Source organism: Engraulis encrasicolus, chromosome 22 (genome assembly GCF_034702125.1).
Source record: "Engraulis encrasicolus isolate BLACKSEA-1 chromosome 22, IST_EnEncr_1.0, whole genome shotgun sequence".
Lineage (NCBI taxonomy): Eukaryota > Metazoa > Chordata > Actinopteri > Clupeiformes > Engraulidae > Engraulis > Engraulis encrasicolus.
In genome coordinates this window covers 49,397,033-49,424,867 of record NC_085878.1, presented here as the reverse complement: position 1 = coordinate 49,424,867, position 27,835 = coordinate 49,397,033, and the positions used below count along the sequence as shown (strand labels likewise).

The following is a 27,835-nucleotide window of genomic DNA, read 5'->3' as shown; positions in this document are numbered from 1 at the left end:
GAGGGTTTTCCACTCACTAAATTATGGTCATCCACTTCAATTGTTGAATGACCCCCATGCACACCTCGAAACACTCACGCATTTGTAGAAATGCACATTTTGTATAATAAACGATTATCTCAGGTATATCAACGACACGGTACAAATGAGACCCAGACATTATAAAATTTCAAGCCCCACATTTTATATAGGTGATCAGTGTTACGTGGTGCTCAGAGAAACTGATGAAGCAGACTACTCCAGCCGTGTGATTCTGAAATGTGTTCATGTTGTTTTGTTTCGTTTCGTTTCTTTCTTTTTTCCCCTTTCTTTCTTAAATGTGTCACTGAAGAGGCGATGCTGAAGGGTCTGCGTGTGAGCATTGATTCTCCACTGCTCCGGAGCCTGGATCACCTCTGCAGTCACACTACCCATGTAAAGGCCATGTTGAGGTATATGTGTGATGGCAGTCTATAGGCACTATAATGGGCTGCATGTCACTTCACTCAGGGAGACCCATGAAGGCCTATACTGTTGCCACACAGAGCTCGCAATGGCCTTGAAAATGAATGTACTTCTTATAAATGTTACTTTGTGGATTTTTTTTGTTTTGTTAATTTACAATAACTATCAACTTTTTGGAAGGTGTTCCAGTGTGTTTTCTGTACAATAACAGTGTTCATGCCAAAATGTTATGTCCAATAAAAGCCAAAATTATTTGAACATTTAACATTGCTTTACTGTATGTTCTTGTGAAATGGGATTCGTGTGTGTGTGTGTGTGTGTGTGCGCGCGCGTGTGTGTGTGTGTGTGTGTGTGCCCTTGTGTGTTTTCACACCTGTGTGTGTGTGTGTGTGTGTGTGTGTGTGTGTGTGTGTGTGTGTGTGTGTGTGTGTGTGTGTGTGTGTGTGTGTGAGTCTCAGATCATTTAGGTGGCTTCCATGCTCTGGATTAGATTTAACATTTTTATACAAGTTGCCCAGTGGAAAATACCACAAGGCGTTCATGTGTGCTTCCCATGTCAGCGTTATTAACATAATTCCCAGAGCATGAATGGACCAATAGCAGCTAGTATGTTGCCGGGAATGAATGCCATCCGGTGGGAGATATGCAAATATGCAAATTCATGATACCTACACATAAACCAATACAAATTAGGCGGCCTGTTATACATTTGGGTCCCCTGTTTAACCTTGCATCTCAGCCTACAGGGCTTTCTTGGTAGCCTACGCCGGAAAGCCAGCGATGGCTTTCTGTAGATATAGTGGACAAATCACTGAAGACACTGAAAAAGTTAAGCGGACAGAAATGGCGGCGCCTTTGATGTTTTCTGATCCTTTGATATGTAGCATCTAGGTAAGCAAGCTTGCCATTGGGAACGGGCACCGCAGTCATGCAGCTTCCTCGTGCCGCTTCCAATTTGAAAACGCGCACAGAAAATCGGCATTTCAAAATGTAAAAACTCCCGCCAGTTATCTGAGTTCTTTGGTGGGTTCATGGCTTTTCCTAGTCGCAGTGTTACATCAGCGGTTCATCACACTGTCTGAGCGGCACCACATCAGACGAAGCTGTGCAGACACACTCACATGCTAATGTGGAGGGGTGTTCTGCTACATTACTGTTCAGCTTTTCAAAATCTGTCACTATGTATACTTTTTGGAACTCGACGACGTTATTTGTCCTCCAGAATCCCACTAACACACCGTGTTTACACAAATCTCCCTGCATACGTCTGCATATCGCAAAGTTGAATTCGTCCGCTCCTCCCAAACTTTGCAAACGATTGCAGCTTTCCTGGTCACACACAGAGATAGCTGTGATTGCTGCGAAGAGGAAGACCAGTGCGGTAACCTTCCCACTTCAATAAAACAATATTGCTCGTTTTGCCTGTCGCGAGTCATGTAAGCATTCCGGTAATGTCCACAGAACAGGATAAAGATACCTTCTCCCTAAAAAGAAACAGAGGTAACGTAGCTTTTCTTTATTTTCGTTCGCTCTTGCGTGAAGTGTCTGTGGGGGCATGATACGCTGCACACAAGTCACCGTAATCACGCTTGTGAAGGAGCTTGTCGGCCTAGAGCTACCTCAAGGCCTTTGAAGAATTTGAATGAAAGTCCGAACAGACCGCGACATTATGCCGCTGTGGGTGAAAATGGCGAGGCTGAAAAGTTGATTCATTGTAACCGTGCGGCAACTTTTACAAAGTAGCAAATGACTTCGAAACTATATCGGAATGTACCAGTCGCTACAAATGTAACTTTCACCACCAGTTCATGTTTGGACAGGCGGACTATATTGGTTAGAAACGCATCGCATATTCCCGATGACGAAGGCGTCTCTCGAAGTTGCGAATAGTTGCTTGTTTGCACATGGCCTTGCACATTGCCCCAGCCCTCAAAGTTCCAGCGTTTATTTACAGCTATGCACAAGGCTAGCTAAATAATAGGCTAATCAGGGTTATTAGCCGACTACCTCTTACATCATAGCTGAGATTCTTTGCACTCAAGCTCCAGGGGGGAAGTATTTTCCATTGCCACACTGCAACAGGGATAATTAAGGCAGTTTGTAGTCTTATTCACATTAGTCTTTTTCCTCTTCTTGTTGAAAATACTAGACAGGACATTTTAAGATATATTGCTAAGTTATGGGCCTTGACTTGACTTGACCTGAATTATATGTACACTATACCCACAGTATGATGACAGACTTAAATGTCCCCACAGGAGGAGATGGTGGACTCGACACTTTAGGGGGGCCAGGCTTGCTTCTTGGGAGCCCAGACAAGAAAAAACGCAAGCCACACACTCAGGTGGGTTAGTGGATGGACATGCAAAAAGCATTGCTTTCTAATGTCTTATTTAATGAAGACTACCACTGTTGTGTTAAATGCCACCAATGTGAATTTTATATACAATTTTATTTTTCCAGCCGCCTCCTTTTGCCCCACTGTCGGAGTATGCACCACCACCGAACCCAAGCGCGGATCACCTGGTGGCATCTAACCCTTTCGATGATGGCTTCAGCGTGCCATCCTACAAGCCATTGTCAACACTAAACCCCTACTTTGGCCCGTCACCTTACCCAGGACTTGGTGGTTATGGTCCACAGAGAATGGCGCCACACATCCAAAACAGAATGCCAGCTCCCTACGGGGGCCCGTACCCTGTGCGCAACCAGCTTCACCCCTTTGGCCAGAACCAAATGGGTATCGCTTTCAACAGACCCCCAGGGTTTAATTATGGGCACCCGGAGAATCCAAACTATGGAAACCAAACCATGTTCGGCAACAGCAATATGCCCTTTGGACCCGGACAGCCGTTTAGACAAGGCCTGGGAGAGAACTTGAATCAGATTCCGTTTCAAAACGCCAACCAAAGTGTACCTCCAGACATAGGCCCTGGCTTTGGCCTTGAGGGTAACAATGGAGGGAACCCACCAGGCAAAGCCTTCTCTGACATGAGCCCTAGTTTTACACAGCAGCAGCAACAACAGGCACAACAAAATAACTTTTTACAGTCCACCACACCAACACCCAAACAGGAAGCCGGCGATCCCTCAGCCAAAGGCCCATCCCAAACCACGTCGCCACCCAAGCCCGGCCACGGCTCCGAGGATGGTGCCGGTCCAGATGGCACCTCTGACCTGAAGGCCAAAACCAGGGGGGCACAAGACGGAGTACAGCGCCCCAACTCATCAGAAAAGATCAACGGGATCATCCACCCCGCCAATGACACCCTGAAGAAGTCTCCCCCATCAGGAGCTCCCATGGACACTCCGCCCGCAGAGGAAAGGCGTAAGAGAGGGGCTAGTAGTAGTGGTGGTGGTGGTGGTATGAACAAACTCGGTGTGCACCCAGGTCGGCCGGGCCTGTCGTCCTCCAGTGATCCCGTGTACCCATGTGGTATCTGCCTGAACGAGGTGAAGGATGACCAGGAGGCCATCCTGTGCGATGCCTCGTGTCAGAAGTGGTTCCACAGGGTGTGCACGGGCATGACTGAGACGGCCTACAATCTGCTGGCTGCAGAGGTGGCGGCGGTGTGGGGCTGCGACACCTGCATGCAGGAGAAGGGAGCGCCGCTGGTCAGGACGAGAGAGCCACTTGGACCACCCACCGTCAACAGTGACGGGTAGCAGCACAGCGTAGCGCAGCCATGACAGCCCCCTTCACGCTGTCTACTAGAGTTTAGTCTGCCTTATTTTTCTGGATGTTTATTATTCCATACCTTTACAGTAGTGTACGTCTTTAGACACTGCTCAATCACACTACTTTTGGACAGCTTTTTTGTGGTTTATTAAGTCAATTCAGAATTTTCCTACAGAGTGGTAAAATCCCAGTTGTACGGTATTTTCTGTGGCCTAAATTTTGAGAGCATTTTTAAATTTTGGTATAAATCAACAAGCTATGAGGGATCTAGGCCCTTCTTTGAGGAACCATCACTGAAAAGGTATCCAATTTCTGCCTTGCACTTTTATGCTCAAAATCCCTTTCATTTCAGCAAAGCAGTCGTGGCACGACCCCCTACAGATTCCACCTGATAAAGACTGTCACTTAATATGTCATGATGAGGTATGATCAAATGAGTATTTTAGACACAGCACTTTTCCTGCTAAATATGGCCAACGACAATTTGACAGTATATCCACCTGTGTAACTCTCCCGAGCCTTGCTAAATTATCCCAATAATCTGTTCCGATGGTGCTGTGCCAGCTGCTTAGGCAGCTTAAGATTTCCAGAGCCTTATCAAAATGACCAGAATTTTTTTAGTTGTTTTTTGATTTGTCAAATTTAGCTCGAGCTTTGCCATTGAATGTAGCATTGAAGTGGTATCCACAAAAAACTTGTGTGTGAGTGAATGAGTGAATATAGAGTTAATATATGTTAGCATGCAGCAAACTTGCATATATCTACGTTAATTAGATATATAGTGAGCAACATGCGCCTTTCTATCTTTTCTTTATTGTTCATTTCTTGGACACTTTGCTTATGCAGTATACATGTCATGCAATCTTTTCTTTAGAGTCAGTAGAGATTTTTGTTACAGTGGTCATCAGACATTGGTTATTTTTCTTCTACCTGTTTTCACTTTTTTAGTATTCAGTTTAAACTTGAAGGATTTAGCCTATCATATTTTTATACATTATTTTCTTAGCTTTTCTGAACTAATGCTTACTGTAGGTACTGACCTTTTGTTTGATGTATAATTATGCACACTGTTTTTTATGAAATCTAGTTCCGATTACAAGATGTGACCCTTATGATTTGTTTGAGATCATTGTTAGCACACTTTTCACTTTCTAAGATCTTTGTGTGTACTTAAGTGTTAAGAATAGCATTTTGTCATAATGTACTATTTTGTATGGTTGCAAAATAATTTTCAAATTCTTGCATTTCCTCTACAATGTGCCATTCAGTCTTTCTCTAAATAATATGGCATTGTGAATGTAAACCGTGTTTTATTATAATGGAGTGTACATGTTATCTGTTGAACAAATTGCTGCATTGTGATAATGTAGCTGTGTCCTACAGTTAATTCGAAGTACATCTAGTTCCAGTGTTCCCTGATACTCTGAATGTCTATTCATCGCAGCCAGCTGGCAAGCTGCCCTCAGTATACAAACAGATATTTATGTTAAATAATTCTGTTAATTTATTAGATTCCATTTCTGATTTTGCCAGATTGTGTTGTTGATAAAAAAATATGGAAGTCCAAAAGTTTCTGCTACATTTATTGATGAAGGTGATCATGGATGTTGAAGTAAAATCAGTTGCTGCATACAAATATCAAACATCTATATTGTGTTGAGTGTGCTCTTACTTCACATTCACATTATAATTAATGCAATTTATTCAAAGCGACGTAGTAGTTACAGGTTAGTTACAGTCCCTGGAACAATGTGGGGTTATTGCCTTGCTCAAGGAGGCATTTAAACATACAACCTTTTGCGTTAAAAAAAGTTGGATGTTTGATTATCTTAAATACAAACCATCATTAAAATAAAGTGCTACTGTTTGAAATTCATGTAATTTTGTAAAAGTGAAGTAGGATGTACAAACACAATTTCATTTTTTTTGTCACCACCTGTTCTCAATAGGCTGTGTAGCCTAGAGACCTGCAAAAGGTACTGAATTGGTAGCATCCATTGAAAGTGATGTGTTCTGCCACTCAGGGCTCGAACCCGCCACCACGCCACACTCTGCTAGTTGCACTCATCCCCCTAAACCTCACTCCCATCCGGGTCACAGCACCAGTGTAACTGGCTCTTTTTACCTGGAGAGTATTCCAAGAACCTGGCTAGTAAACCAGGTTAGAGTAACCTTGAGCTAGTGGTAAATCATCTAATAGAAGACCCTGTAGTCCTCTTTTTCGTAGCTAAATGACACCTGTGGACCATCACTATTAGCAGGTTTACCACTTCCTGTAGGCTAATTCAGCCAGGTTGATAAGAAGGTCAAATGATATGGCCCACTTCAGTTTAAGCTGCCAGTTCAAAAACAAAAAAAGTTGGCACAGCAAAAGTTTCAACACTTGTGCGGCCTAAATAATTATGTTTTATCATATAGCTAAATTCAAACACTAATTTAAGAAAAAAAATGTCATCATTCATCATAGACTTATGCCTATATGTCAGTGGTTCCCAACCTATGGGCCTGGGCCCTGAAGGTATTCCAAGTGGGCCTTGAAATCATTTTCCAAAAAGAATATCATATTTTGGGGTTTGTTGCTGTTGATTTATTTGAGTTTTATTCTTAATTGGGTCAGAGGTGGGCCCCGAACATTTTTGACAATTTCGAGTGGGCCCCAAATTGAAAAAGGTTGGGAACCCCTGCTATATGCATTGGAAATGAATATTATTTTCCCAAGCAATTTACCAAAAGGGGGCTCAAATTACCTTCATGTCACCCACTGTTATGGTCAAGGGACAGGGTCTCTGTGTCATCAAAAAAAAAAACAAGCAAACCCAAACGCCTGTCTCTTTTTAACCTGAAAAGCTCACCTTATTTCCAAAGACCCATCTCTGTTATTTCTATGGAACATGACTTTCAGGTCAGAGAAAGAACCACAGACCTGTATTAACCAGTTAATACAGGTCTGTGGAAAGAACTTTGTTGCAGGTGAAAGTGACGTAGCCGGAAATACATCCTCTTTCCCCTAACAACAACACCAGTTTGTTGTAGTAACGGCGCCTACATTTCCCTGAAGTCCTCTGTGAGTCTCCCACAACAACTTTTACTTCGATTTAGCTGTAATTAAAATGCCGCTGATCGTCAAGGACTATTCATGGACTCAGACAGAGTCGAGAGTGTTCATCAGTGTTCCTTTAAAGGGCATGAATGCAAAGCAAGTTGACGTACTCGCTACAGATGAGTATCTAAAGGTTGGTAACTGGGGTTGGTGTCACTCAAGCATCTGCGGTCCTGCTAGCGATTGCTATTCTAATTAACGCTTTCTACTTGTGAAACCAGTATTTCAGGAGTTAACTGAAGTTGCCACTAATATGTTATAGGTACATTACCCACCATATCTATTTGAAGCTTTCTTATTTGCACCTGTGGATGATGGCCAAAGTACCGCAAAGATCGGAAACGGTGTGGCTGTTTTCACACTGCTCAAGCAGAAAGAAGAACTGTGGGATCATCTTACCACAAATTATGGTAGCTATGTTATTCCTCAAAATATTCTGGATTAACTTTAAACACCCTGCAAACACCAACTGTTTACACGCACTATGTTCATTACAGAAGACAAGGAGAAGCTGAGAGAAATCAGGCAGAATGCAATTCTAATGGTCCAACAAAAAGCGACAAATGACGCAAAGACTAAAGTGACCAAGAAGCACGAGGAAAGTAAGTTTGCTCTGAAGACAATGATGAAGGTAGGTTAAACTAGGGGTTCCCCAACTTTACCATGACAAAGCCCTCCAAATTCTGGTTTATTCCACCAAAGGCCCCCCTTACATTGGCCGTGCTATTTTTCTGAGTAGGCCTAGGCCCTATATCCTCCTTCACAAGTTATCACAACCATGGTCTCTAGACTCAGGTTTAGTGCCCCAATGGGATATATAAAATAATTTAATGACAACAGTAGTAATGATCAGATATTAATAAATCGGAATATTGTTAATCTTATTTTTGGTTTATTCTGGTTTACGTTATTTAATTTATTCAAATATTTGTTTTTGCTATGCTTTTCCTGACAACCTGCTGCGGCCACCCTAGCAGCCCTTCACGGCCCCCAGGGGTCCCCGGCCCCCATTTTGACAACTACTGGGCTTAACTGTCATGGGTTTTGGCTCATGTTTTATTTACACAGAAGCCTATTTGGAACCAATATGTTACCCATGACAGTATGACACACTTAACCTGTATTTCTTTGACCAATCCAGCTTGAAGAAGAGGAGAGAGCAAAAATTCAGAAGATAAAGGATGACGAATGTAAGAAAGCAGCATCTGAGCTGGAAGTCTGGAAAGATGAGCAGAAATCAAAGCAGCAGAAGGAAGAGCCTGTCCAGTCACTACTAGTACAACAGCAGCAGCAACAACAACAGCACAAAATATACCCGGAAAGGACCACTAACACATGTCAAATGATTAAATCAAAGGAGTTATCTGTGCCCCAGTCATCAGTAAAAGATGGAATATGTCAGCAAGGTCAGTAGATTATGACTGTTGAGGTTCATTAGACTTAAAAAGAATATGTTTTTCTTTGCTAAACTGTCTAGAAAAGAATGCATCCTACTTCAATCTATGAATTATATGGACCTCTGTTATTCTTCAGAATACCCATGCCCCATCAGTGATTGTTCGCCCTACACAAACATTGTATAGATATCATCCATCTCTGCCCTAGGTAAGAAAAGATTTGACAAGCCAGAGAAGGTTTTGCCTGGTCCGAGGTGTGGCGGCAGCATCAAGGTGAATTTCACACCAAGGGTGTTTCCTACTGCACTGCGAGAATCCAGAGTTCCTGAAGAGGAGGAGGTGAGGGGGCTTTTTTACTTCTACTCACGTTTATGAAGTTATTATGAAGGCAATGTAATTGTTTATGACAGGTGAATGTGTCAAAATTAAATAATTTATTTTCTGAACTGTTGACTTGGTGAAATTATGATAAAATGTATTTGACCTTTGTAAAGGTTGAATGTGATGATTAGAAGTGCTACAGCTGTTATAGGGTAATAATTACATCTATATTGCATGGCTAACTTGCTGGAAAACTCAAATGAAATGTGATTTTTTTTGTGTGTGTGCTTCGTCAGTGGCTGAAGAAGCAGGCTGAGGCCAGGCGAGCAGTGGCTGCAGACCTAGCTGAACTGGATGACCTAAAGCCAGAGGAGAGGAATCCTGATTGGTTGAAAGACAAGGGAGAGTAAGAACAGTATCACTTGCTTTACCTGACTTTCACCAATGCATAGATCCAGGGGGTATTCCAAGAACCTGGCTCAGTTGTAAACCAGGTCAAGTTAACCTTGAGGTAACTGGTAAATCATCTAATAGAAGAGCCTGGAGTCCTCATTTTCTTAACTAAATGACACCTGTGGGCCATCTATTAGCAGGTTTACCCATTAAAATAGTCAGGTTTATCACTTAACTATGTAGAGTGAAATGTATTAATCCCGAAGGAAATTCAGGTGTGTAGTAGCATACATTATATTCTTGGAATACCCTAGTGTTCTCGCTATTTATTTATTTGTTTATTTGTTTGTTGTGTTCTAGCAAATTCTTTGTTGCTGGGAACTACCAGGCTGCCCTCAATGCATACAACCTAGCTGTGAAACTCAACAGGAAGCTTCCCGCTCTCTACTCCAATCGTGCGGCGTGTCATCTGAAGATGAGAAATCTTCATAAAGCCATAGAGGACTCCTCTCAGGTCAGTTGGCTGCTCAATATCAAACACGTACAACTCGGCTTCAGAAAGTACAAACCCTAGCTGCCAAATATTTGATCGATTTTTCGGAGAGCCACCTGATCTAAATGACTTATGCAAAAGAGATGGGTAGGTCATCACCCGTATCTGACTGGCTGCGGGGAGCAGTCTTTGCATTCATACCTTTCATAAACTCTTAGTAAAGGCAATGTGCTGCACTGAGTACAACTGAGTACAGATGCAAATCCTGGCTTCTGAAATTTAACACGGTGAGTTCCCTCTGCCAGGGTACCAGTTAGTCTCCATGTCTGGTCATGATACTGAAAATGATCCAATCCAATCCAAGATCCAATCCAGGGTCATTTTATTTATTTATTTACTTTCCACCAAATATTCTGCACCATAACTTCAAACTGCTTTCCATCATGCAAATATAAAATGTCATGTATGTCATTCCAGGCACTGGAGTTATTGACACCACCAGTGGCTGACAATGCAAGTGCTCGGCTGAAAGCTCATGTTAGAAGAGGAACAGCATTTTGTGAGCTGGAGTTGTATGTTGAAGGTTAGTAACACCCCATGTGCATAAGGATCACAGCTCAAGCTCTCATGTTCTGAGTTTAAGATTTTGTACATTGAAGGCAAGGTAGACCCACATAGCGATGAGCTTTGTGACGTTATGGTGCGGTGTGTCGGTCTTCCTTGCCTTACATACATGAACTACATTTTGATACACTTCCATTTTGATCCTGCACCTGGTTAAAAGAACTTGGATGTGCGTGAGATCAGAAGATTTTTACATAGAAATAGAAATACTTGGTAATATTATTCACTTTAAAACATAAAAGTGAGACTGGCAGAAAGACTAAGTCAAAGTAATGCCACCATACAAACTTAAACTAAACACTGAATTGTGTTATACTGCCATCCTGTGGATGAATACTGAAACTATCTTTTCACTTTTCAAAGGTCTTCAAGATTATCAGGCTGCTTTGAAGATTGATCCTAATAACTCAAAGCTACAAGAAGACACAGAGAAAATTAAAAATATTGTGCAAGGGGGTTCATGCTATCCATGATTAGATCTGTGTTTGCTAATAGTTTATTGTTTCATTGTCTTGTTGTAAATGTAATGACACTGTAAACACATAAATTAGAACTTGTATGATAAATATACGGACAAGCATTCTTCCAAGAGTAGGCTACTTATCACATCATGACTTTGCAATGAAATAAATGTTCAATTGTGTTTAATTGTATTCTTTCTTTTCCCGTGAATTATGATGGATAATGTCCAAGGCTAAATTCAGAGCGGGCAGGTTTTCAAGGTGTTTTGCTGTCTACCAGACACAGCCCCAACGGAGTTTAATTGGCCACCACAACATCCATCAAGCCAATTACCACACTTTCAATTACACATTACTTTTGTCCAGACTGGTATTGAATGAATTGTCTTGATACATTCCGCATTTCCCTAGGTGCTCACTGAACCTCTGCGACAGCGGGTGGTAGGTGCAGGGTGAAGATTCAAATGTAGGAGGCAGTTGTCCATAATCTGATGATGTTGTCTTGTAAAGAGGGTTAGTGGGGGACTTCTTCGTGTCCATCATGCAAGAGAAGACAGGATTACCAGGGGCAGGACAGCTGGGTTTGAAGTCCACGTTTTCCTCAGACATTGTGAAATGCACACGATGTGCGTTGATCTAAAACACAAAACAATATTTCATTTGACCAATTGATTTTAGGCCTACAAAGCGGATTCCAAAAACGTTGGGACACTTGGTGTTTTGTGAATAAAATCAAAATAATATTTTTTTTCAAAACATTCAATCTAAGATAGGCCATTGAGCAAAGACAAGATATAAATCCAAGCAAAATTATTGTTTTGAGGAAAATATGTGCTCATTTAAAATTTCACCCTTGCAACAAATCCCAAAAAAGTTTTATTGGACGGGGCCAATAAAATGCTGTTAAAGTTGGATAGGACAAAAGACAAGACAAAGGAGAAACATAGCAGTTAAATAATTTGACTGACGCTATGATTTTATTCAAAAATAGATATTTTTCTGAGTGAGACATGATTTCAGCAGCTCAACTGATGCTCTTCAACTTGTTTACCTTCTCGTTAAGCTTAATATGTGGCATATTCTGACTGCGAGCAGATCATTTTATCACCGGTTTCTTATGATGTAACCACAGATGTTGGAACAATCAAATTACAATGCGTATTGTAATAGACTAGCCTACTTACCATACCGGTACATTACTTGTTCTTGTCCATAAACCTTTCTACTTGCATTCATTGCCTGGCTGAAACCGTTTAAAACCCCCAGGGTACTAATTTCTCTGCATGATGCCAACTCATTATACAAAAATAAATTGAACAGAAATCTTGGAAGTTTTCAATAAAATCTTACCGTTTTGGGATTATTTCAGGACAGCCAGTTCATTGAGCTTCTTCCCATCTATGTTGTGGTTACGTTTCCTTGGCAACAGACAGTCCACCCAGACCCACGATACCCATATCGATATCGAACCCAGAGTTACATTGGTGAAGATTTCCACTGCGGCATTCCACTGCAGTGCTCCACAAGTTGCATTAGAAGAGCGTGGGGATAATGTGAGATTATTTATATTAATTGTCCCTGTCTGAGTATATTAAACCGACTTCTGATATCTTACTGCTGACTATCACGTTGTACGACCATTCTGAAATGTGGAATATGTAGTTTGCAAGGTGAGTACCGTGATGGGCTCACGCATAGAACAACTTCACTACCCACAGACCACTTGTACCCGCCTCTCCTCCCCTCTTCTTCTAGCGCCCGTGGTCTTGATGTTTTTGTTGTTATAGATGTTGGAGTAGGCTTGTGAGAGGGCGCAGTTGGGTTGTAGTTTCATCAGCCTATTTGAATCGTACACTGGATTAGGACACTTTTAACAGGTAACTATGTTGATGCATTTCTTCAAAGTGCCATATATTTGCAGCATTATATTGCTCTATTTGTGACTTATGTTCTTGTTTAATTGCAAAATAAAGCCTTGGTTAAGCTAGCTAACGATAGCCAATGACATTCTTTGCTCTATTCGATGCTCTGGTGACATATGTTCACATTGTGGATATCGGCATATCATTATAATGATGTGTAGAATAGCCTAAGCATTGCACATAGGATATTCATGGACTGTCATAGATGTCACATCTGTATTTATGGAAGGGAACACGGCGAACTTTGTAAAATGTAAAACGTCCTCGGCTGCTCGCATTTCCTTTCCGCTAGCAATAGCTAAGCATTTGCGGTTGCTGTTGTTTGCTCATGTCCTCCAGCGCAGTGCAGCTACCTCATCCACTCAAGCGTTTTCAACACTATTGACAGTACACATTTTCAATAAATGCCAACAATATAGCCTGTGGCTCGACCCTTTCAGGGTCCGTCAGCAAGTTTCGTGGTGTATGATGTAATTAGGCCCCATAAGTATGCAATTTGCAAAAAATAAAACCAGGTGACATCAAACACAGTCTCAAAGAAGAGTGATTAATCTCAGATTTTCAACTGGCATTGCAGTAATCATTCAACAAACTCATGTCAGTGTGACCTAGGCAGATCAGACTGGGCAAACATGTTGTCCAAACATAATCACGAGAATCTACTTAAAGGTTCCAGTCACTCAGACATTAATCTGATATGGAGACAGTCGTCTTGGATTTAATAGATTAGTTTATATTTTCCTTCCTTCAGGTAGTTGTGTTGAAATGTCAGAAAGCTCAAGTGACACAGAGTCCTCCTGTGGATGGACAATCATAAGCAATGAGGTAAGTAGGTGCAAATCAGAGAGTCAGCCATTTGAAAATCCCACGTAAACATACAAGTCCAGTCCAATTATTTACTGTTGACATAAGCAAACATTATACTGGGTGATACTGATACGGTATAGTCTTTTTTATTTAAACCTATAGAAGAATGGTTGCATTTGTTATTTGCATTCCATGCATTTCTCTTAAGGTAAAATAGGCATACTCTTTGATACAATGATTCTAGCCATTGTGTTTTTGGTAATAACATCTTGTTTGTTGTAACAACACAGTGTTAAACTGTGCAAAAATGAAAACAAAACCAGAGCGCCAAGTGTAACTAGCTTGTCACATTCAAGGGCTCAGACATCGAGACTCTCGGTCCCGAGAATGCACTGGAACAGGAGGCTGAGGGCTGCAGGAGCGACCCTGCCTTGGGCACAGACCTTCTGGACCCGTCAGCTTCTGTCTCTGGTACGTCGGACTGTTTACTTGGCTGTCAGAGATTTTTCTCAGTGTCTGGAAATACTGGAATGTCCAGTTGGTCGAGTTGTCCTTAATTATTATAGGTGCAGTGATTCACTATAAGGGGGAAAAAAATAAGTGTTACAAGTGTTGTGGAAATGCTCTCTCCTCAAGATTGAATTCACAGAGCAATGGAAGAGTTTTGTAGCTGTTTGACTTGGCTGTTGTTGTGAAGCTGATGTTCATTACATTTTCCTTTTGTTTTGGCTCTTGTAAAGCCGAGGCCACAGAGGAGCTTGGTGACTCATCTCTGGACGCCACTCTGAAAACAGAATCCTTTGGAGAGCTACACTCCGTCTCCGAGGTGGGACTGATGAATAAAGTTGTACATCATTGTAACAGAAAACCCAATAATAACTAGTTCAAGGAAGAAAGATACTGCACACATACAGCACAGATGCTGCTGGATGTAGTCAAACAAACAATGAATACGTAAATCCAATCCGGCATCGGGAAAGAGTGTGCAGTATCTTTCTTCCTTAAAGCATGCACCCCGCAAACCGACACTTCAAAAGTTTTCCCTGGTGCGTGTTGCTTTCTCTTGAAGAATAGCCTCTATTAACTGCACAGATATTACTCGACACAGTGCCATAGTGAAAGACACTGCCCCAAATAAAAGCAACAGCATCTAAGACTAAAAATATCGTGATATCAATATTGACTGAAATAATCGTGATATTGATTTTTGTCATAATCGAGCAGCCCTGTCTGAGATGCTCTGGTGACTTTCCTTGTTAGTAATAGTGGTGATGTTGGTGACTTATCTCCTGGCCAGGTGGGGGTGGAGGAGGTGGCAGATGAGCATGTGACCCTGTGCTCCTCCAGCGACCACTCCGACATCGTCACCCTGGGAGACTCGTCCCGGGAGGAGCGGGCAGCTGCGGAGGGTGATGGGGAGGATGATGATGATGATGACGACGATGACGAGGGTCGTGATGAAGAGGCAGCAGCGGAGAGTGAAGATCTGTACATGGGAACCTCCTCCAGTAGCCAATACACCTTCAGTGCACCTGAAACGGGTGAGTCTCCCAGGCTGCTCTTTATGTATACATAGGTTTTTTTTTTGTTTACAAACATTTGTGTTGTGAGGAGGGGCAAGATGCTAAGCAGCCAACCACGTGACCTCGTCTTTTGACCAACAGCCGTTTCCAACAATCAGAGAATGAGCAGTGCGCAGCCAGGGTCGCGCAGCCAGGGATTGTTTACAAATGGTCAACCCATGTATACGGCTACAGCAGGGTTGTAAACGTGGTGGTGATATACCACTACCTTATGGTTAACTTGACCTGGATTGCTACTGAACCAGGTTATCGCAACACTATCCAGGTTTAAATCAAGGTGGGCACCAATGCAGTGTGAAATGCATTAAACTTAAAGCAACGTTCCCCAAGTGTTCAGCCATTTCACACCCCCTGTGGCCGTCTGAATACATTCTGCCTAGCAAGCAATTACTGTTATGACTACTGTCATGGGATTGGGAGGGAAATGTAATGGTAATGCTGGATGGTATGGGAGACTGTTTTGTTAGATTATTCTAAAGCATATCATAATACTGTGCTGTAAGAAATTGAAGTCATCCTATCCTGCCTTGGATTCCTGATGAAAGCCACTTTGACCACTTTGAAACAGGGATGGAGTCGGTCACAGAGAAACTTCATTATACTAGTACCGGTATTATACTATATTGTTATATTATATTATATTATATTATATTATATTATATTATATTATATTATATTGTATTACAAAATGACAAAAGGCCAAGATTGAATGAGAAACTTACTTTATTTACATTGAGGATGCTGGAGGAGTCATGACTTTGTAAATACCTTGATTAATAGGTTTAAACCGATTTGCACAGCATATGCAGCGTTTCCTATGCTGCGTCACTGCTTTTAACCGGAATTAAACATCAACCACAACAAACACCGACACAAACACAGAGTTTTTTCAATCACAGCTGAGTAATGAAAATCCAAGCATGGCTTTATTTAGTGTATCCCGGCTGGATTAACCCAATTAGCCGTGCTCCCCCCATTTGGACAATACTGTATAGTGGCACAGAGGGAGACACGGAGGGGAAATGGCCGCAGCTGACAAACATGGCATTTATGTCTAAAATTACATTTGAATCCACACCCACGGAGACTTCCTGCTTATAGGCCACAGGCATCTGAAATGGCTTACTGTATGTTTTGAATACTCTACATCCTTGACTTCATTTTAGACACAGTGCCTTGAAAACTGCTACGGTTATAAATTTCAGCAGTGTCAACAATTCTCTGCCCTGTTGTTGATCGTGCTCTGCACAGCTTAGCTGATGCCAGATTTGACATCTGCTGTATCTTAAATGTGATGTTGATGATGGGTTTTGTGTGCTTAGTTTGTGTAAGGGGGAGAAACAGAAAAAAACAAAACACTTCCTTGTTTCGTATTTGTCCACATGTTTTAGCAAGTAGGATGCTGTATTCTGATTGGTCCACATTGTGAAAGCAGGTAGGGTGATGAGCCAATGGAGGAGACTCCCTGAGGGTCTGTGGGAGTTTGCTTGTCGCGTGAGGAGGCAGCTGGCTGCTGGATGTTCATTCTCAGGTGGCTCCCTGTACACTGCACGGGCTGCTGCTCTGTTTGTTTATCTGCTTTTAGTGGAGTTACTGACTGAAGCCCTAACAAGCACCATCATGAGCTTCTAGCATCATAACTGAACACCAGTGAATGTGTGTGTTGTACACCTATGGGTTGGTTCGTGTGTGTTTGTATGTGTACGTGTGTACGTGTGTACATGTGTACAAACCTAGACTTCAAAGCATGCGTAATAGGGCTATTTTTTAAGGCTGTTGCGAATGCAGACAATAACTTCTGTAATCTGGTACTGCCACTCAACACCTAACACTGTGCCTAAGCTTATGAGTGGCATGACATTTGTTATGTCGCTATTATTTTTTCGTAGCTTTAAATATGGTGACAGAATGTTATTTGGGCAAGGTAAACAAGAGTCTTACCCTGAGATAAGTCCTGTCACTTCAAGACGTGGAAGTGAAATAACCGCATACACATACTGTCAGCATGGCTTTAAAGCGATAGGTTGGTTTGTTTTGCTTTCAAACTGTTTGCCCATGTTGAGAATGTAAGAGAAATTGATGTGAAAGAAAAACAAATCTCCTAGAGAAGATGTGGTTGTTTGTTTGGAAAGAAAAGCACCCTCGGGGTGAACTTTCTTCGAGCCAAGCTTCATGTACTGTAGTCTTGGGAAGAAGCCAACCGTTAAGTCATTTAGTCACGATAATCTAAATCTAATTTTATTATTGTGGTCATGAGGGGATGACCACTACACGTGTGTTTGTTTGTTTGTGTATGTGTATTTTTTGTTGCTTGTGTGTGTTGTCGTGTGTGTTTTGTTGTTCACATGTGTATGCATGCATTTTGTTGGATGTTGTATGTGTGTGCGTAGGTATGTGTGTATTTTTCTGTCTTTGTATGTGTGGTTCCTAGTGTGCATATACAGTATGCCAATTGTGTTACATACTGTGTGTGAGAAAGAGGGAGAGAGTCGTGTTTATGTGTGTGTACATATATCCTCTACATGTCTGTGTGTGTCCTCCTTACGTGTGTTCCTTTGTTAACATGTGTGTATGTAATTGTATCCTCCATGCATTTCTCTGTGTGTCCTCCACGTCACCACAGTGTTCCCCCTGGAGCAGCCCGTAGTGAATGTGAGGGAGGCGAGCAGCAGCAGCAGTAGTGATGAGGAGGTGGGGGAGGAGGAGGCCAGCCCGGTGAGGAGACGCAGGGTGCGGAGGAGCACCACGGGATCCTCGCCAGAGGACACGCAGCAGCAGCAGCAGCCACCGCAGGAGGAGGTGGTTAGGGAGAGGCAGGAGCCACAGGACCCCCGGGCTGGAGCCGGAGCCAGGCCAGCACAGGGCCACGGCAGCGGCACCCTGAACAAGTGCATCCTGCTGGCTCTGGTGGTGGCCGTCAGCATGGGCTTTGGACACTTCTATGGTGAGTGCAGCTTCAACTGGGTTTCTGGGTTTTTTTTCCTCTTAGTCTCATAATGCACGCCACCTACGTTTACATGATGTTTTTACATTCTAATGAATGATTTGGAATTGATTAGTTCTGAATTAATAATTAATAATAAAATCAAATAAAAATAATAAAAACTTCCGTAGAGTTTTGTGCACTTTCATTTAATTCCGAATTGTGAAGTGTTTGTGTGATGTTTTCAAAGCGGAATTTAAGTTTTATTTGGAATTAAATTGAATTAATTCAGAATTAAATGTCCCATGTAACTAAGGCCACTGTTCTGCAGGGTTGAAAGGTCTCAGGCATGGCGCCTGAAAACAGGCTTGGGACTGTAAGCTACAGTTAATATTGTCTAGGCACAGTCATAATAACGTTGAAATGTCATGATTTCAGGCATGGAATTAATTCATGCTTTTTGTCCTAGTTCTGCCAATGGAAAGTTGTAATAGTTGTTGAAAAGACTTGACCCCCACAGTACTACATAAGAGTACCATGACATTAGGCAGAGCCCTTCAGCACAACTTGATTAGTGTTACAACTTGGTCAGTGCCATTCTGGTAATAGCAAATTCATAACACCGGCCTTGTGTCAAGAGTTTAATTGACAGCACACATTGGCATGAGTCTCGATTTGCCACGGCACGTACAGGCGATTGAGACTCTAATATTTTATCTTGTAGTGTGACTGTAATGAGCTGGATTTACATTTCACTTTTAAAAAGGTCATCAATGTGCATCACCCCTCTACTGCAGCTAGACGGAAAAGGGGACACTGAAAGACCTACTGTATGACCTGAAATAGTTTATGGCAGGGGTGCCCAACCAGTCGATCGCAAGCTACCAGTCGATCTCGGGGGGAGTGGCAGTCGATCGCGAGACGTATAATGTAAAGGGAAAACTACTGTCTTTTAAAAGTAGGCTATGTAGCAAGCTGCTGGTACAGTATTGGTTAGATAATTACTTCCAGGGTAAAATAGAATGAGGGGAAAGCATTAGGAAGTGACTGTGAGGGTATTGCAGTTGGTTCATGTGTGCAAACATGTAACATCGGGTGAGTAACAGAACATGTGCGCAACGATGCGTTATGACGCGGCGAGATGCGAGGATCTTCGTCCAAATCGCTAATCGCATGCATCATCGCTAACTGTAAGGGAAATGTTAGTTGACATATATGGAATTCACTTCAATTTGTGCTGTTCCTTGCTCCAGTTGTGGAAAAAACGATTGGCCAAACTCACAATAGAAAGCCTACTATCCCAGAGAGCTGAAAAAAACCTTCATAGAAGAAGTCACTCTTAACAGGGTGTTAACCAATCCAATGAGTTCTCTCTGTGTCTCTCTCTGAATTTCTGAGCCCTTTTTAATTTGTACAACTGAAGGCATTTGAGAATACTTCATCATATTTTAGATTATTATTTATTTTATTTGCCTACATATGCCTTTTATATACCAAATGTTGATCATTTTAAAATTGTTTCAGTTGTTTAGGACTTGGACTGAAATTATGTCTGCATACTATCAGTGCTGCATTGCTTTGTAAACATAGGCTATTCAACACACTTTAAAAACACACTGAAAAGATACGGCCATAGCCTACTAAAAAACATTTTGTTCATAATAATGGTGATTAATAAATGGTGTTCTTAAACTTTCACACCGACATCCTTAAATTTGACTTGGTAGATCACCGCCGACCATCAACTTCAAAAGCAGATCTCGGTTAAAAAAAGGTTGGGCACCCCTGGTTTATGGCATGTGAGAGCAAAGTATAGAAGCTCGCTATCAAGTTACAGCTGCTTTGTGGAATACACATTGTTAATATGCGAAGACTGTTGTAAAATCAGATGAAAAATGCAGAAAAGCAAATCTTCACATATCAGGGGTGTGACCAGGGCCCCATGTATGTAGGGGTCCCACACACAGTCCGATGTATGAAGATACGTATATGGCTAAGGGGGTGGTCCATTGGAGCCAATTGTACATAGGGTACAAAATTTGTGGCCATGCCCCTGCTTCATATGCTAACACATTTTGTATAAACGTCACCAAGCAAACTTTTATATAGTCAGCCTGCAATGTTTTGAAGTGGCCCTGATTTTTCTTTCTAGGTAATTTTGAAGGTATGGACTAGAGGGATGACGGGCTGCTCTAGATGGATAAGACAAGTACTAACCCTCCGGCGTTTTCACATAGACACACAGATTTCACCAAATCTGTGTCTTGGTTATGTTTTCTCTGGCATGGAATCTTTGTTTTGCCCAACCCATAAGAACAAGACCACACCTTGAGGGGAAGTTGAGTTCATGTTAAGTTGTGGTGCATGTGTCTGTCTGTCATCTTTTATTGCACAGCGTTTTGTGTGTTCGTTCCATATTCAACCATTTGAATGTTTTTAAGTAATTTTCTCTTGCCTGGCCGCACTCGATCCACATAGGCAGTAGACAAATGTCACTGTCGGATATTCAATATGGGGTCTAACACGGCTAGGGAATAACTTCTCATTTTTAAACGGCAACAGCAGCTAACACCAACTTTCATTAGCTGACAGTGACAAAGTGCCAGTCTTCAAAATGGTCAGTAAACCAACTGCTGAAGGTGACTTCTTTCAGGAAATTGCCGCTTCACAAGGGACACAGACTTGTGGTTCACGAGACCCAACTGTTGGTGTGTACTGGCCATTTTGTTGGGCACAACCATATTTGTACACAAATTGCTGTAAGGAGGGGGGATCAGTGAATCATGTGTCAGTTTCTGTACCCCACAGGCACTGTGCAGGTCCAGGAGAGGCACAGGATTGTGGAGAAGAGTCGAGTACATGAACACAGTGGCACCAGAGAGCTCCATCAGTGCCAGAGACCTGAGGATGACGACAGCAAGGTCTGTATGCCAGCTAGCAAGTTGGCAAATCCATGGATGTTAAGGTTAACAAGTACAATACCTTCACATAAAAGGGTGTGGACTTGACTCTTTTTCAAATGTTGTCTTCATGGCAAAACCATGAGGTTTAAGTAATATTCCTTCTACATGTGTTGCTGAAAGAAGAAAAAATGTTAGTCAGCGGGTCATGGAAACAAATAGGTTTTGCATAGAACATAAAGGCAGTATAAACAACTGTGACAAAAGCAATATCTTAATCAACTTCTGTGGAATTAAGAACAGTCCTTGTAGACAGCCTGCTTTATGGTGATTTGTTTTGCTATGTAAGTTTAAAGCTATTGTGAAAGCCTTATCTTATGATGTTTAATGCTCAATAGATCATGTGACCGATTATGACAATGATTGGAGATGAAGATGTGCACTGCATGCTTTTCTTCTCTTGACTTCCTTGTTGGGTGAACTTTGTTTCAGCTTTCATATTTGACCTCGATCTCTCCTGAACACAATTCATTTTCTTTCTGAGCACGACTCTTCCTTTCTGAACACATTTCTACTTTGGTAAACACACACTTTATCTTAGTAGCATAGATGGCTTATTGCAGCAACATCAGCAATGTTCTCTTCATATTAGTTCTCTGGTTGGCTCTCTGTTTCAAAGAGAAAGCTACCTCTATTCTGTTGACAAAACTGAAAGTGCATTCATTTGCATGTTCTGAGCAGCATGTTTGCTGTGGTAGTGTTAGTATATGACCGTAGATCACTTCAAACCTCTGCCTGACAGAAGTAGTTTGCACATTTTACCTTCTACATTTTCCAACTTTCTCTGGGATCTGCTCATATCTATCCATTCATCAAGCTATCCATTCATCCATCTATCCACAGCTTTCCATTTCTATCAATCCATGCAGCTACAACCCCAACTCAGACAAGGCTTTGCTTGATGCTAATTCACAATGCTATAATTGACATCTTTCTCTGAGTTGGGGTTGCAGTAGGCAGGGCTGGTATTGATGGTTGTGCTGCTGTCTCCACATGTAGGGAATGATTGAGAGTCTGAGGGAGGACCTAGAGGAGAAACGTAACATCATGATGTCCCTCAAGGGCCTCATGGATAAGATATCTAAAGAGAACCAGCAGCTCAGGCTCAAACAGGAGCACTTACAGGTAATGGAACTCCTCTCACACTTCGTCAGGCTAACGGGTTCCGAATAAAATAAATAAATAAATGGAGATGGAAAGAAATTTTGTTTTGGGTTGGAACAGAAGCGGCAACAAAATTCACCACTATTTGAATGTGTCATTTGACATCGCGTCTGTTAGTGCCAATTGTACCTGTACCACATTGATGGGTAGCCTAGCCTGACTTCAAAATCAGCTATCTTGTACCAGAATCAGCCATAATGTAAATCAGCTAATTCTAAATAACACATTACTAGCACTAGCCTTAACTAGATGGATGAATTAACAACTAGTTTGTGAAGTGCATAGTTGTGGAACAAAGTGATTTGGAATATGAGGTGCGGAATTCTAAATTCTAGGTCATTCTACGTTCTAAAGTCATGGTTACCCATCACTGCACTGATACAACAACTGATGCAACAACATTCTGCAGCACAAGAATGACAGCACCACACCATGCTAAACCTTCACGTGTGACGTCTCTGAAAACAGGCTCAGAAGAGCGACCTGGTGGAGCAGCTCAGGCAGACAGAAGAGGATCGCAGCGCCGTGGAACTGGACCAAGAGCAGCTGGCACGCGAGAACCGGCAGCTGAAGAATTCTCTGGAGCGCGAGGAGGCCTCGCTGTCTGCCCTGCAGGACGAGCTGCGCAGCCTCCGGGACCAGATCCGTCAGCTGGAGGATCGCGGCGCCGGGGCCGAGACCATCGCGCAGGAGAACCAGCGCCTCAAGGACCACCTGGAGGAGGAGAGGCAGCGGCTGAGGAGCATCTGGGAGCAGCGCAACCGGCTGGTGGTGGAGGCACAGGCCCTGCGCGGGGAGCTGGACCTGGAGAGGAGGGCCACCGACAAGCTCAAGGAGGAGCTGAGCAGGTGGGTCATCAATTATGTTTTTTGTAGTAGGAGACAACAACAGCTAATGCCACTATTGTAGTATGTGGATGTACTGTATATGTAAATGGTGTCTATGCATGTATTTACTTGCATGTGAGATATGAGTCACAAAAGATCTACAAACCCTGATCAGTTGAGTTGTCTGATGTGAAACCAGTGTGTCCCAATAGGACAAGAAAGACTCTTGATCTAATCTAATCTAATCAGGAGGAGTCCTGCGGATGTGGAGGCCGAGGAGATGCAGTCGCGCCTGTTGGAGCTGGAGAAGAAGCTGAACTTCGAGCAGCAGCGCTCAGACCTGTGGGAGAGGCTGTACGTGGAGACCAAGGAGGAGACGGAGAACTTCAAGGGGGAGCGGGATCAGCATCCCAAAGCCAAGCTGCCCAAAGAAGGAATCATTGGCAAGGTGAAAGAGACGTACAGTATAAACATTTTGAGGCACTCCTTACTTAAGTTAAAAAGCTAAAGGTTTTTTTTTTTTTTTTCAAGCCTTTATTTTTGTTTAAACGAGAGGTCAGTGAAGGCAGAGACAGGAAGCGAGTTGGGAGAGAGAGAAGGGGAAAGGGTCGGCAAACGGCTCGGGACGGAATCGAACCCGGATCGGCCACGTAGTAGACAAGTGCCCTACCGTTAGCGCCACAGTAGGGCCAAAAAGCTAAAGTTAACATGTCTGGCTACATGATGTGGTGTTTTTTTTTTTTACTTTTACCTTTAGTAAGGAGGGGCTCAAATTTGTTTTGTTTTTTTAGGGCTGGGACATTAACACGTTCATTTCGATTAATTAATCACTCGATTTGGTTAATTAATTAACGCGATTAAAAAAAATTAATTGCAGTATGATATAGCTACATAGTTCTGGATTAGACCAGTGGAGGCCAGTATTACCCCCGATGATGAACAGCCTACTGAAATTGAGAAGTGTTCTCTCTTCTTTTAAAAATGAGTATTTTAGATTAAGCTTATTTATTGTAATCATTCAAAATCCATGTGACTGTTCACTGTTTCACTGTTCTCAAGTCAGATATTTAAATGTGATTTAAAATGCAATTAATTCAATTAATTAATTCCAAAGCCGATAGATTAATTCGAGTAAAAATTTTAATCGAGTCCCAGCACTAGTTTTTTGATATGGCTATTTAGACGGCCAAGTGTTTTTGATGAGCACCTGTTTTTATTAACCTTGAAAAAGTGACCCAGTGAAGCATTCCCTTCTATCTTTTTAAGGTGAAGGAGACCTTTGACGCCGTGAAGAACTCCACCAAGGAGTTTGTGCACCATCACAAGGAGCAGATCAAAAAGGCCAAAGCGGCGGTGAAGGAAAACCTTCGCAAGTTTTCAGACTCCGTGAAGTCCACCTTCAGTAACTTCAAGCACTCCGCCTCAAATATATTCGACCGGAATCGTCCAGGTCATGAGCGGAAGTTCAACGAGCGGAAGGAGAGGAAAGCACAGCACCAAGAGCCGTTCAGGATGCACAAGGACGACTCCAGCTCGGAGGAAGCCTCGTGGCAACGCAAACCCCAGAAGCCCTTTCATCGCCACCCTCGAAAATCCACCATGGACTCCTCGTCCTCCCAGTCCCAGCGCAACACGCGCAAAGCTGGATCCAAGAAAGACTCGGGGCCCACAGGGCCTGCCGGTCCCAAAGTTGTTCCCAAAGGGTGCTCGAGTGTGTTTGACTGTGCTTACCAGGAGTCGATGAGCCTCTTCAACAAAGCCATGGACCCCATCCGAGCGGACGAGTTCAAGCAGTTGCTCCACAGCTATCTGCAGCAGGAGGTGGACCACTTTCACCACTGGAACGAGCTGGAGGGATTCATCAAGAACTTCTTTCACAACGGCGTGTTCATCCACGATCAGATGCTCTTCACGGATTTCGTAAGTGGAGTGGAGGACTACCTGGAGGACATAGACGAGTACCAGAGTCATGACGATGACACCTTCGAAGACCTGGACGACTACGTTTACAAGCACTTCTTTGGCGACACCTACTCCAAACGATACGGTCCAAGGTAAGGAATTGCTCCATGTTTCTGCGCTGTTACAGACACGTAGTATTCGAGCGGAATATTGTCAGTATTGGCTTTAAAGCAAGTGCGGGAATATTCTGTTCAGATGTATGGAACAGTGTTCTGCGAACAGAACACATTCACATTCAGAATGAATAAAGAGATTATATGACTAGCGCAAACTGAATACTGTCTGCCACCATACCGTTAAAAATGGGAATATTCTTTGCATGTAACTGCATGCACTGAATGACACTTAAATTAAGTGCATGGTAACGTAGCTTTTTAACAGATGCATGATGGTGCTAATAAGCAGTCCCTTTTTGTTTTGCTTTTTTGTTGTTTGTCACTAGGTCTGAAACTCAGTAAGGTCTGCATGTTGAAATACCAGTGCTGTGATCCCCAAGGAAAGAGGCCCCAAAGGGGTAAACACCCACCTTCTTTTTGTAAATTTGCAGTCGACCACTCGAAGGTCCTGATTCTAAGACAAAAGAAAACAGGGAGGCCCGGCACCAGCGCAAGCATCAGCGGGCTCGTCCGCGGCCACAGCGAGAGAGGAAGTGGAGTAGAGCCGGGCGGCCGGACAGACACATGGCAGACGTCAAAATAGAGCTGGGGCCAATGCCGTTCGATCCTAAATATTAGAATGTTCACAATAACTCCACATGGGTCTAAACTGAAACTGTATGATTGTTTGTTTTGGCTTTGTTTTTATTGTATTTCTGGATGTGTGTTAATTTCCAAGCTATGATTCCCGGAATTGTACATTTTGCACAGTGGCGCTTCACTTCTAATGTTTGAGTGGAATGTTCCCTTGCTTTTTTCGTTAGTGCAATTATTGCTACCTAGGCCAACGCTATGGCAGTTGTAAGCTCGCCTCGTCTCTTGTCTCACGCACAAAGAAAAAGACAAAGAAAAGAAAAGAAAAAGAGCAGACAATGCAACACTTGTCCATAAATTATTAACAGTAGGAATAGTGAACCGTTCATTCATACATTTTGAGAAATGTTGTGAATTCATGCCATACATTGTGAATCTTTCTGCTTTAGCTCTGACAATGTACTTACTGATTTCTGAAGTTTGATTTTACAAAAGAAACCATATTGCTGGATAAAGCCACAATTGCTGTAGTTTCCAAATAATGTCAATGTTATGCCAAGAAAAAGCACTTTTACCTAATTTGTGTTCATTGGATGAGCATCTTTAAGACTGCTATGTAGAATACTGCTAAAGTTATATTAAAATGATATTCCAGTTAGCTATAAAATGGGACCAAAAAAGACCATGACAACTATTGAACCTCTGATGGCAAACCAATCTGAATTATTTTTAAATATTTACTACATCGCCACATAGATTGTAATGGTCTCATCAGTTGACCCAATTTAAATTGAGTATAAATGATGGGTATTTTCTCAATGTTAAATTGGGTTTTCTGTTTTTCCAAATTACTGAGTAACATTCCAGGTTGTTCCACGATGTTCTTCTCATATTGCGCGTTCCCTTCTCCTGGTTTGCAGTTGAGCTGTTAACTTTGACAAATGAGCAGTCTCCATTAAAATCTTTGATGGAAAGAAACAAACAATTGTGATTAATTTCTTTGTCAATATTAGTATGATTTGTGCATATAGTTTTCTTTTCCTTTTTTTGACTGTCCTCTGTAAGTTGTGGTAGGGCGCAGAGTGGCAATACCAAATACAGTGCTGTGCAAAAGTTTTTGCCCCCTTATTTCTTAGCTTTTATTGCATCCTTGTCACTCTGAATCATTTCAGATCAAGGAAATCGAAGTGGTACATACTGTAGAGACACCTCCCAAGTCAAGACAAAAACGTGTTTTAATTGTCAATGTAATTTATTAAGGGAAAAAACTACCTGAACCTACATTACCTCATGTGAAAAAGTAATTACCCTCCTCAACCTCATTACTTGTACCACCCCCAGCAGCAACAATTTTAGTCATGTGTTGTTTACAAGAACTGGCAAACAGTCCTCCACATCGCTGTGGAGAATTTTTTGCCAATTCTTCTTTGCATAATTGTTTTAAAATCAGCTACAGTGGAGGGTTTCCATTCATGAACACGAATGAATGGTTACATTTGATTTGTTTCTAGAGAGCAGAATTCATGCTTCGTGCAAATCTTAGCTGGTCGTCCATGTCCCGAGGCAGTAAAACAGCCTCAAACCACAAAACTCCCACCACCAGTTTTTGGCTTCACTTTTGACACTACATTCTTTTTATCAAATGCAGTGTTTATTTCACACCAGATGTTACAGGAGGCTCTCCTTAAAAAAAAGTTCAACTTTTGTTTCATCTGTCCACAGACTATTTTCTCAGAAGTTTTTCATGCATTGTCAATATGTTTTTAGCAAATTTGAGACCAGCCTTGATGCTCTCCTTGTCAGAGGTGGCTTTGGCCTTTGGAACTTAACACCTCCAATTGGTAAGATGTTGTTCTGTGTTCCTTTCTGAACTCTTGGATCCACAGTCATTGTCTTCTTGGGGTAATTTTAGTGTGACAGCCACTCTTATCAATGTTCACCACTACATTACACAATTTGTGGATAATGGCTCTCACCATGGTTTGCAGATGTCCCAACGGTTTAGAAATGACTTTGTAACCTTTTAAAGTCTGAAACAGATCAATTATCTCTTATTACACTCCTGGCTGTTGATGGATTTTAGTGT

General features: G+C 42.2%; 3 protein-coding genes and 1 long non-coding RNA gene across 9 annotated transcripts; 3 read left to right on the top strand and 1 right to left on the bottom strand.

The window, feature by feature from the left end:
* The first annotated feature begins 1,770 nt into the window (after positions 1-1,770).
* pygo1 (pygopus family PHD finger 1) lies at positions 1,771-5,692 on the top strand. Of its 2 annotated transcripts, none has more exons than XM_063187925.1 (3): positions 1,771-1,944; positions 2,703-2,788; positions 2,908-5,692. In XM_063187925.1, exons 1-3 carry the CDS (start codon positions 1,896-1,898, stop codon positions 4,108-4,110), a joined length of 1,338 nt encoding a protein of 445 aa, XP_063043995.1. In that variant the 5' UTR covers positions 1,771-1,895; the 3' UTR covers positions 4,111-5,692. The 2 variants fall into 2 exon arrangements, with proteins under 2 accessions (XP_063043995.1, XP_063043996.1); XM_063187926.1 differs by having other exon boundaries at positions 2,674-2,788.
* A 1,451-nt stretch (positions 5,693-7,143) lies between these two features.
* dnaaf4 (dynein axonemal assembly factor 4) lies at positions 7,144-11,094 on the top strand. Of its 3 annotated transcripts, none has more exons than XM_063188530.1 (9): positions 7,144-7,356; positions 7,486-7,633; positions 7,724-7,854; positions 8,365-8,629; positions 8,829-8,959; positions 9,238-9,347; positions 9,695-9,848; positions 10,305-10,410; positions 10,815-11,094. In XM_063188530.1, exons 1-9 carry the CDS (start codon positions 7,234-7,236, stop codon positions 10,922-10,924), a joined length of 1,278 nt encoding a protein of 425 aa, XP_063044600.1. In that variant the 5' UTR covers positions 7,144-7,233; the 3' UTR covers positions 10,925-11,094. The 3 variants fall into 3 exon arrangements, with proteins under 3 accessions (XP_063044600.1, XP_063044601.1, XP_063044599.1); XM_063188531.1 differs by having other exon boundaries at positions 7,721-7,854; positions 8,829-8,956; XM_063188529.1 differs by having other exon boundaries at positions 7,145-7,356; positions 7,721-7,854.
* LOC134438842 (uncharacterized) lies at positions 11,079-12,513 on the bottom strand. The gene is made up of 2 exons (XR_010032674.1): positions 12,263-12,513; positions 11,079-11,548 (listed from the first exon to the last, which is right to left on the bottom strand). It is a non-coding gene; the product is annotated as an uncharacterized LOC134438842 (long non-coding RNA).
* Positions 12,514-12,681: 168 nt separating this feature from the next.
* On the top strand, positions 12,682-27,407 carry ccpg1 (cell cycle progression 1). 3 transcript variants are annotated; one of them, XM_063188526.1, is made up of 12 exons: positions 12,685-12,789; positions 13,586-13,659; positions 13,998-14,112; positions 14,382-14,467; positions 14,939-15,182; positions 17,848-18,168; positions 20,956-21,068; positions 22,107-22,232; positions 22,740-23,119; positions 23,348-23,546; positions 24,365-25,152; positions 25,608-27,407. In XM_063188526.1, exons 2-12 carry the CDS (start codon positions 13,600-13,602, stop codon positions 25,792-25,794), a joined length of 2,619 nt encoding a protein of 872 aa, XP_063044596.1. In that variant the 5' UTR covers positions 12,685-12,789; positions 13,586-13,599; the 3' UTR covers positions 25,795-27,407. The 3 variants fall into 3 exon arrangements, with proteins under 3 accessions (XP_063044597.1, XP_063044596.1, XP_063044598.1); XM_063188528.1 differs by having other exon boundaries at positions 12,686-12,789; positions 25,503-27,406; XM_063188527.1 differs by lacking the exon at positions 22,107-22,232 and having other exon boundaries at positions 12,682-12,789.
* Positions 27,408-27,835: the final 428 nt, after the last annotated feature.

Bases quoted from the DNA above. Each gene is read 5' to 3' on its own strand.
- pygo1 (XM_063187925.1), top strand. From the start codon at position 1,896: ATGTCCACAGAACAGGATAAAGATACCTTCTCCCTAAAAAGAAACAGA. The intron at 1,945-2,702 runs GTAACGTAGCTT...ATGTCCCCACAG, and splicing joins CTCCCTAAAAAGAAACAGAG to GAGGAGATGGTGGACTCGAC. The intron at 2,789-2,907 runs GTGGGTTAGTGG...TTATTTTTCCAG, and splicing joins AACGCAAGCCACACACTCAG to CCGCCTCCTTTTGCCCCACT.
- dnaaf4 (XM_063188529.1), top strand. From the start codon at position 7,234: ATGCCGCTGATCGTCAAGGACTATTCATGGACTCAGACAGAGTCGAGA. The intron at 8,630-8,828 runs GTCAGTAGATTA...TCTCTGCCCTAG, and splicing joins AGATGGAATATGTCAGCAAG to GTAAGAAAAGATTTGACAAG. The intron at 9,849-10,304 runs GTCAGTTGGCTG...ATGTCATTCCAG, and splicing joins CCATAGAGGACTCCTCTCAG to GCACTGGAGTTATTGACACC.
- ccpg1 (XM_063188526.1), top strand. From the start codon at position 13,600: ATGTCAGAAAGCTCAAGTGACACAGAGTCCTCCTGTGGATGGACAATC. The intron at 15,183-17,847 runs GTGAGTCTCCCA...ACGTCACCACAG, and splicing joins CTTCAGTGCACCTGAAACGG to TGTTCCCCCTGGAGCAGCCC. The intron at 18,169-20,955 runs GTGAGTGCAGCT...TGTACCCCACAG, and splicing joins GGGCTTTGGACACTTCTATG to GCACTGTGCAGGTCCAGGAG.